Source organism: Helianthus annuus, chromosome 4 (genome assembly GCF_002127325.2).
Source record: "Helianthus annuus cultivar XRQ/B chromosome 4, HanXRQr2.0-SUNRISE, whole genome shotgun sequence".
Taxonomy (NCBI): domain Eukaryota; kingdom Viridiplantae; phylum Streptophyta; class Magnoliopsida; order Asterales; family Asteraceae; genus Helianthus; species Helianthus annuus.
Genome location: NC_035436.2, coordinates 488,785 through 498,604, shown reverse-complemented (window position 1 = coordinate 498,604; position 9,820 = coordinate 488,785). Strand labels below are relative to the sequence as shown.

At 35.5% G+C, this 9,820-nt stretch overlaps 1 protein-coding gene and 1 long non-coding RNA gene across 2 annotated transcripts; one reads left to right on the top strand and one right to left on the bottom strand.

Annotated features, from left to right (window-relative positions):
• Positions 1-4,131: 4,131 nt before the first annotated feature.
• On the bottom strand, positions 4,132-4,467 carry LOC110935377. The gene has a single exon (XM_022177770.1). It carries the CDS (start codon positions 4,465-4,467, stop codon positions 4,132-4,134), a length of 336 nt encoding a protein of 111 aa, XP_022033462.1.
• Positions 4,468-7,397: 2,930 nt separating this feature from the next.
• Positions 7,398-8,491, top strand: LOC110934259. The gene is made up of 2 exons (XR_002588186.2): positions 7,398-7,728; positions 7,856-8,491. It is a non-coding gene; the product is annotated as an uncharacterized LOC110934259 (long non-coding RNA).
• The last annotated feature ends 1,329 nt before the right edge of the window (positions 8,492-9,820 follow it).

The window sequence follows — 9,820 nt, the reverse complement described above, 5'->3', positions numbered from 1 at the left end:
GACAGACTATCATACATTGAATTGAATGAATGGTACTAGGAATTCTTTTTATTTTATAATCACCATGTTTCTCTTGTGGGTAGGACATCATCTTTTCAAAATAACTTGTGTAATAAGTGAAAAGAGATAACAATAGAACTAGTGCTGTTCAAAAAGCTTACGGCTCGGAGTTTGCTCGGATTTAGTTTGAAAAAAGCTCGCTCGATGTGGCTCGGTTTGAAAGTGAGCTGAGTCAGCTCGGCTCGGTAAGAAAGTGAGTCTAGCTCGGATCGGCTCGTAACGAGCCGGATTAGCTCGGTTTGGCTCGCATACTAACTCAGCTCGGCTCAGCTCAGATGATTTTACTCTTGATATATTTTACTTTTATATACATTATAATAAATCACAAAATTGATTATTATTTACATGTGATTAGGAGTATAATTTGATATCTATACCACATTTAAAGGTTGATTACCATGCTAATGAACTTCTATTGTATATTCTTGAAATTAAGAACGTATGTTGTGTAAACTTGATTTTGGCTTGTAATGTATTAGGTTGAGCTTATTTTGGATATGTTCTTTTGAATTATTGAATAATATTTTAGATTACTGAATTTTGAGAGCCATGTATTAATTTTTCTTTTCAAAATCGAGCCAAACAAGTTGAGCCGAGCCAGCTCGGTTTAAAACCAAACCGAGCCCGAGCTTTGATTTCCAGCTCAGTTTCAAATCCGAGCCAAGCCAAGCCAACTCGGTTTATAATCGAGCCGAGCCCGAGTTTTGACTTAGCTCGGCTCGGCTCAGCTCGTGAACAGCTGCCTACAACCTACACATGGTTACTAATAAACGTATAGAAAATATAATTCTAAACTAACTGAAACATGTTGGAAAAAATTGGTGACATGATGAAACTTATTAACTTTGAACAAAGGATAATTATGAAATTAGTGTGTTTGTGGGTTTCGTGAACTCTTCCTAATCTTCCTAAGTTATTAGAATCAACTAGGATTTATTTGGGGTATGTTTGGCAAAAGTAGCTGGTGGTTGGTGGCTGGAAGCTGATAGCTAGTATTTGTAACTTTTTAGATATATTTGGTGTTTGACAGAGTAGCTGGAGCTTTTAATAAAATGTATAAAATTACCAAAATGGACATAACTAAAAATTTAAAAAGTTTGTGCATTAAAAATTCATTATCTTTAGAGGTTAAAATAGTCATTTTTCCCCTAAAAGCTTGTAGCTCCTTCTAAACGCTACTAGTAGGAGCGTTCAACCAAAAGATTCAAGCTCCTAACCTAAAAGCTTCAAGCTCCTTCAACCAAATAAGGTTTTTTATTAAGTAGGGGCTTTTTCTTAAAAGTTTAAAGCTAGAAGCATCTAAAAGCTTCATGCCAAACATACCCTTGGTAAGCTTGTAAGCATCTGGTATGTTTATTAGACCTTGGGGTGTATCATAACACCTGGGGCGTTAAGGGTGACATGGAATGTTAACGTGCACTGCACATGCACACCACTTCCTCTTTATGTTAAGGGCGTTAAAAGGGTTATTTATTAACATGTAACGGGATATTAAGAGATTGAATTATTATTAATTTTTGAGAAAACTGCCATTTTGGTCCCTGTGGTTTTGGGCAGTTTTGCCATTTTAGTCCAAATCTAAAACTTTTTAAATCTGGGTCCCTGTGGTTTGCATTTTGTTGCCATTTTAGTCCAAAACTCAAAAACTCTCATTTTTTACTGTTCTAACATCCCTTTTTTGTCTTTATCTGCAGGGGTAGTTTTGTCCATTTAGTTTTCATTAAACCAATTTCTTTATTAAAAAAACCCATAATAAATACCCCCTATCATTCTCGTTCCCAATTACATCATCTTCAACCCTCTTCTCAGATCATCTTCCCCTCTCCCAAAATCATCGCCGACTGCAATCTTGCCAAGACGATTCCGATGGACGACGATGGGGATGATTTTAGCTGCTGTGTTCGAAAAGAAGGCGTCAATTTTGATCCAGAAGTAAAATACGATACGTATTTGTCGTTAATAAGCTGGATTTGAAAACCCCTGTTTTTGATTGAAAGTTTTTTTCTTATTCCACAGCAAATCATCCCGAGTTATTCACCCTGAAAGTGCAACATGGTGGTGATTTCACTGACGAGGATGATTTTGAATACGGCGAGGGTAAGGTAGACAACGTTGATAATGTGAATTCTAATATGTTTTCGTTGTTAGTGATGAATGATATGTTGTTAGCATTTGGTTATTCAGAAGAGGATGTTGTAGTTTACCATTTTAGGGTTCCAGGGGAAGATTTAATGTTAGGTTTAAGGCCTCCAGGCACTGATAGTGATGTATTGAAAATGATTAGCTATGTTGAAAAAAAAACAAGGTGCTAGATGTGTATATTCAACATGTTAGCAGGTTTTCGAAAAAGGATGTTGAAAAGGAACCTGAATACGTAGACCTTAGTGATGAGGGAAGTTATGAGGGTAGTGATCAGCAGGATGAAGACAGTGAGGATAGTGATCAACAGGATGAAGATAGTGAAAGTGAGAGTGTTGATGGTAGTTATGAAGGATCCTATGAAGGTAGTGCAGGTGAGGGTGAAAAGGCAGAAGGTGTAGAGACCGCCCCTAGCAAACGTGTAAAGTCATTTCATAGGAAAAGTGTAAAGGCTAAGAATAGGAAAGACAGAACTGATAAGGTGGGTCAGGATGAGGATGATGAAGATCCAGATTACATCTTTGAAAAAGATAATGTTGTGGAAGATTATAGTGTTGATATGAAAGAGTATTATGCTGAGGTAGATGCTGACATTAGTGAACAATATGAACAACAAGTTGATGTAGATGAGGATGATGAACATGTTGATTTAGATGGCTTCGAAAGTTTAACTGATTCAGATGGTGACACAGCTTTTGAAAGAGCTTGTAGGAGTGTTAGGAAAGACAAAAGAAGGTCTAAAACATCTGGTGAATGGGTACATCCAATGTATTGGGTTGAGATTTACAAGCATAATGTAGAACCAGTTAATGGCAGTGATTTGTGGCCTAAATCTGCATGCCCAACCACTTTGATCCCTCCAAAGTATCATGTCCAAATTGGGAGACCAAAAAAGAAACGAAAGAAGTCTGCACAGGAGATTGTAGAGGCTAAACTTGCAGCTTCAAAGGAAAAAAAAAGAAGGCTAAAGTTACAGAATCTGTTGAGAATGTCAGCAACATGATCCCTGCAACTGGTAAGTTTCCAAGGAAGGGAGGCTCAGTGACATGTAAAATCTGCAAGGGTGTGGGGCATAACAAAAGAACTTGTGGCAAGTCTAGAAGGAAAGGGGCACAAGCACAGGCAGGGGCACAAGGTCAGGGGGGCCACAGGCTTAGGTTGAATGTTCAAGCACAGGCTTAGGTTGACTACAGTTGACATTTTTGCAGTTTGTTTCAAACTGTGATGTTTAAAGTTTGTGTCAAACTGTTTTGGTACATTAGTTCATGTCAAACTGCTTAACTTTTAGTGTTAATGGTTGTTTGGTACTTATGTTTTGGTACATTAGTTCATGAAAGTGTTTATGTATGTTTGGTATTGATGGTCAGTTGTAATGTTAAAGACTGCACTTTGTAGATCTGTTTCGGTATGTTAAATGCTGCATATTTGGTATTTGGCTGCACATTTGTTATGTTAAACTGTTATTTAGTATTTGGCTGCATATTTTGTACACATTTGGTGCACATTTGGCTCACATATGTTAAACTGTTTGGTACAGATTTGGTAAACTGTTTGGCTGCACATTTGGTGCAAATTTGGTGCACATTTGGTGCACATTTAGTAAACTGCACATTTGGTATTTGGTGCACATTTGGTATACTGCATAGTGTCATAAGACATTAGATGCACATGTCGGCACATTTCGGCACATTGTCATAAGACATTAGATGCACAACACATTAGATGCACATGTCGGCACATTGTCATAAGACATTAGATGCACAACACATTAGATGCACATGTCGGCACATTGTCATCAGACATTAGATGCACAACACATTAGATGATTCATTACAAAAAGCCCCAAACTTTCCATTACAAACTTACAAAACAACCATATTAGCAGGTCGATAGTACAGACCAAACTTACAAAATCCAAACAAAGGTCAAACCCTAACCAGACTTAACATAGTAAAACATGAACAACAAAAAACTGAAACCTAAGATAACTTTAAGCATCTTCTTCTCCTGTGCCAATTTTTTAGCTTCTTCTTCAAGCTTCATATTCCGAGCAAACATCTGTCTTGCATTCTCTTCATGTCGCTTGATGGTGTCCAACAGTGCAGGAATCATCACAGCCGGGTTATCAATCTTCGGTGGCTCAGCCCAAGCAACGAATCCACAGCTTGATGGTTTGTTGCACCGGTGAAAACGACGACCTGGGGTTTGTGTTGTCCATGAGGTTCTCAGTGAGGTTGAGGCTCCACAAGTGCAACCCACCATTGTCATTGCTTCGATCTCCTGTGGGTTAGGGTTTTTTTTGCGTTTGATCTCTGGTTAGGGTTTCGCTCGGGAGGTTGAAGATGATGATGTAATTGGTCTGCCACAGGGGGTATTTATATTTGGGGGGTTTTTTTAATAAAGAAATTGGTTTAATGAAAATTAAATGGACAAAACTACCCCTGCAGATAAAGACAAAAAAGGGGATGTTGGAACAGTAAAAAATGAGAGTTTTTGAGTTTTGGACTAAAATGACAACAAAATGCAAACCACAGGGACCCATATTTAAAAAGTTTAAGATTTGGACTAAAATGGCAAATCTGCCCAAACCACAGGGACCAAAATGGCAGTTTACTCTTAATTTTTTTAAGCCAAAAGCCACTAAAAATAGGATTAAGTTAAGTTAACAAGATTAAACCTTTTTTTGGTGTGGGGGTGAAATGAGAAAATAGGGTGATGTGGCATCTAAGTGGAGTTGAGGAGGGTTAAGTTTACCCTCGCATTTCGGTACTGGTATCGAAAAATACTGGTGCCGAATTGATACCTTATAGTAATTTCTAGTAAAATGCGAACCAAATGTAGATTTATAAAAATAGAATCTATCTAAGAGGGTAAGGATAGTGTACAAAGTGTCTAAAGTGTGAGAAGTGTAAGAAGTGTTTTAAACCATTATATCTTTGATCTAATGGTTGAGATCAATAGGGACCAAATTATAAATTGTATTTTAATTATTTGGATTGATTTGAAAATTGTAGGGATAATAGTGTCTTTGTATGTGTTGCAAATTGGGTAACCTCTCCTAAATTCTAGCGATTCACTCCTAAATTCTAGCGATTCAATTTTAAACTTATTCTAAAATCCGGACATTTTATAAAAATCCAGAAATGTGTAACTGCTAGAAGAAATATATAGCACTATACATCCATCATATAACACTATATAACACCATATAACACCATATAACATCATATGACACTATATAACACTATATAACAATATATAACACTATACATCTATCATAGACATGCTATCAGAAAAATATAACACTATAACACTATATAACTCTAAATAACACTATATAACACCGGGGAAGGATCCACTAAAAAGTGGATTTTGCCTAAGAAGGATTGTGATGATGACATGTAACACTCCTAATAAGTAGGAATGAATGGCATTTTGGTCCTTATAAATAGGAGTGAAAATGACATGTGGCACCCCTTTTGTTTTTTAAAAATACAACAAAAAAAATATAGTACAAAAAAATCTAGCACAAAAAAATCTAGTACAAAAAAATATAGCACGGAAAAATTCAGCAAAAAAATGTAGTACAAAAAAATCCAGCACAAAAAATTGAGAAAAAAAAAGTTAAGACAAAAAAATTCAGTACAAAAAAATTAGCACAAAAATATAGTACAAAAATTAAGCAATACAACATAGAAATACAACATATTTTAGTGGGTTTTTTAGTCTTTATATTTTATATAGCAATATGGTACTCAAATTAAAGATAAAAAGACGCTCGATTTTATGGTGAAATTTTTATAAGAAAATAATGTCGTATAAAAAAGTTATGAACGTTTAAAAAATGAGAGTGGAATATGCATGTGCCTTGCATGTGGACAGAGAAAATCCATGAATATGATTTTCCCAAGATACCCTTGCACTCCTCCTTTCTCCTACACTTTCATCTTAACCATTGATTTGAAAAAATGAATGGTTAAGATTCCTTCTCATCCTACTTAGGCAAAATAAACTTTTTATTTGATCTTACCCCATATAACACCATATAATAATACCATATAACACTATACATCCATCATATTAGAGCATTCACATCCAGCCCCCTAAAATTATACATACACTCCACTAAAAAACAACTCCTATATCAATATATTTCCACTAAAAACAAATACTTTTTTTCTCTCCTTTTCAATTAAATAATATTTTTATACCTTTATCATTACATTTTTCTCTCTCCTTCACTCATAACCACTTTCAATATATATAAAAAATTATAGTGGGTGAACAGTATCCCCCCAAATATATAGATGAACAGTAACATTTTCTCTCTCATCCACTCACAACCATTTTTTATACTCTTTATATTTTAAAAACCCCACACTCACAATTTAGTTCTTTGGATGTGAATTAACACCAAAAAACACTATATAACATCATATAACACTATGTAACACTATATAACACTATATAAAAATATATAACACTATACAATCCTGAATGGTGGTTGGAGTGTTATATATAATGTTGTAGTGTTATATAGAGTTATAAAAGGGTTATATGGTGTTATATGCTATTCGTAGTGTTTTATAAAGATTTGTAGTGTTATATAAAAACCTTCATTCTGCATCCATCACTATATAACACTCTATAAAAATAGATTCTATCTAAGATATCTATTAGTTGGTATCATTATATATATGATGGTTTTTTGGCAGGTTTCAGTTAACATGTTTTATTTGAATATAAAATAAATGATAGTTTTTAATTGATTCTGAAACTAAAATAAAGTAAACTCATTTCCCCTATATTAATTATCAGTTTTGCTTTGTGAGGTAAAAGTACTATTCATTTTTTTACAAGTAGATAATGCACATTATCCTCTTATACAATTAGTAACTTAGGGTGACATGGTATACACATACTTTTTCATATTGGTTTCCTATTAACCTACCATCGCAATGTTTCATTGAAAAGCTTCCGTTTGATTTTATTTATCTAACAAATTACGAATAATCTTACATTCCGAAACGTCGTAGTACATATTTGTTTATGATTGCGTACTTGCGTCGGTTGGTATACCACGTTTTATATAACAACTATAAAAGTAATACATCTCACATTTAATCCTGTAACCGCCACATGAATTCACATATGCATGAACCATCGCATCACATCAGGTATTTATTACCAAGCATTGGAAATCAGATATGCATGAAAAGCCACCTTGGTTAAAAAATTAAAAGGCATGCACCCCTTACCGATCAAACAAACTATACCCATCTATTACCCAACATCTTTCTTAAACCAATAATAATATATAAATAAAATCTCAAAACCACATATACAAACAAAATCTCAGAATTCCGATGACGAAAGTGAGGAAGATTGTACAATTAGATCGTGACAGACGAAATTAGCAATTACGGCTACCGTTACCGAGATAACTTGCGGAATTTGAAGTTCTTGAGACTTATGTCACGTCGTGTTCTTTGGTGAAGACATGACGGTTCATCGGTTGGGTTCAGGCAGGTATAAACACGCCGGTAGGATCATTTGTATTTTCGTTCATATAGAAATTATATTACGTATTAGTTTGTGTCAATTGATTATATGTTGTTCTTGATTTGGTTATTATGTGTTCATTGATCCTTTTAAGGGCCATCAATTTGGTATTAGAGCAAAGGTCACCCACCAAGAACGAATCAAGAAGGATAACATGATTAGGAAGTGAGTGATTTCGATTACTGATCAAATCGGAAAAAGGAAAAGAACCAGACTATGATTTATTATTGAAATCGGCATGTGTTTTCTGTTGTATTTAAAGAATTGCATAAATTGCGAATATGAAGAAGACAGGCGAAACGGAATTCGAACGGGTGTTAATCAAACGGAGAAGAAGCATAGGAAACATCGCAGAGGGGACCAGCGACAAGAAATAAGAATGAAGAAGAATTTGAACCGCCGATTGCAAAAGGTTTGAGCATTCGCTTGAGGCCGGCGGCAGAAAAATCACAAAGTGATTGGAGGAGAGAACCGGCAAGGAAGAAATAGAATGATGCGTTTGTGAATCAAAAGTTTGACCAAAATTCAAAACTAAAGAAAGGTGTTTAAATAGTATTCAAACACAATCACGTTCAGTCAAAATTAGAATTATATTTTTTACTCGAAACTTAAAATCCGTTTTGAGGTCTTTTTTGTATAAAAAAGGCTTCTTAAATCCTTTTGTCTTTTCAGTTAGTGTAATTTCGCTTAGGTTTTGTTAATTAGTAGATATCTGCATTTAGAATTGTTCTATTCGGATTTGATTGTACATTTTGCTTCACGGGAGATGAATATTACATATGTATGTTTCAAGAATTATCTTCCATCAGATCCATGTTTCGCAAATCCTTCAGATCATAAATAGAGGGTAGATTTTGATACATGAGGGCATACAGAGTGGGCGGCAAAGGGATTTGGCAAAGTGACTTTGCCGCTCAGGGCACACTGCCGCCAACCTCCTTTGCCGCTCGGTGAAGATGGAGAAGCGGTGATGGGTTGCCGATGCGGGGAGAGGGAGGGTAGGAGAGAGAAGGGGTGTGTGGGGTGGGGTCCATGTCATCTCAACCAATCATACCTTTTTCTTTTAAATAGTTTACCAATTCATGAAGTGTCTAACCATTGCCTTCACTTTTGTGCATAGTTTAAACACTTTTCATTGAATGACATGACACATTCTCATTGGTTGATTTTGAAGTTTACCACTTTCAAGTGTCTAACCACTCCCTACACCCTGATAATGGTGCACCGTCTATTGTTTTTTGCTTTGCCGATTAACTTGATGTGTGATTACATTTTTTTTTCAATCCGTATACATAATGGAATTCCTTTATAGTATATATAATTTGTTCTCCAAATACCTAACCTCCCCATGCTAACAATTGCGTATAAACATGGATCTTTTTTTTTCTGCTCAGTGAACAATATTATTGGAAAACAAGAATGGGCATACATCTTATAAAGGAATTCCATTTAAATATCCCCCTTATCTTCAATTAACCAGGGCTTGGCTGGGGTATGTCGTTGGCTGGCATTCAAATTTCAGATATATATTCATATGTGTAATTAAGGATGAGATAGGTACCATACCGGTATCAATGTCAAAATTGAAGAAAAGTGTGTATCAACATGTACTAAAAGCATTCTAATCAATATCTCATATAATGATAATAAAGACATTCATAATCAACATCCGCTGCAACGCGCGGGCTGCGTCAACTCGTTAGATTGAGTTTACAAGTTGGTGATGTATTATCACCCTTCTTCACTTTTTCAATACAAGTATGTTTCCCTCTCCTCTTTCACTACTATTCAACCTTCAAACACAAAAGTATCCCAAAATCACACTACACAACCTCGCCGGAAAACCAAAACACCCGCCACCGGAGTTGCTTGGTGGTGGACTACCGGTGGTACGAACTTCATTTGGATCGGGGGAGACGAAAGGTTCATCACCATTTGCGTATTCTGCCAAACAATCAAAAAATACCCGAATGATAACATTCCGGCAGTTCTATGTTAGGGAGAATGTTTGTAGAGAGAGAATTGGGGCAGTGGCGTTAAGATGGCGGTAAGATGGGTT

Excerpts from the sequence above, each read along its gene's own strand:
- LOC110935377 (XM_022177770.1), bottom strand. The coding sequence starts at position 4,467 with ATGACAATGGTGGGTTGCACTTGTGGAGCCTCAACCTCACTGAGAACC.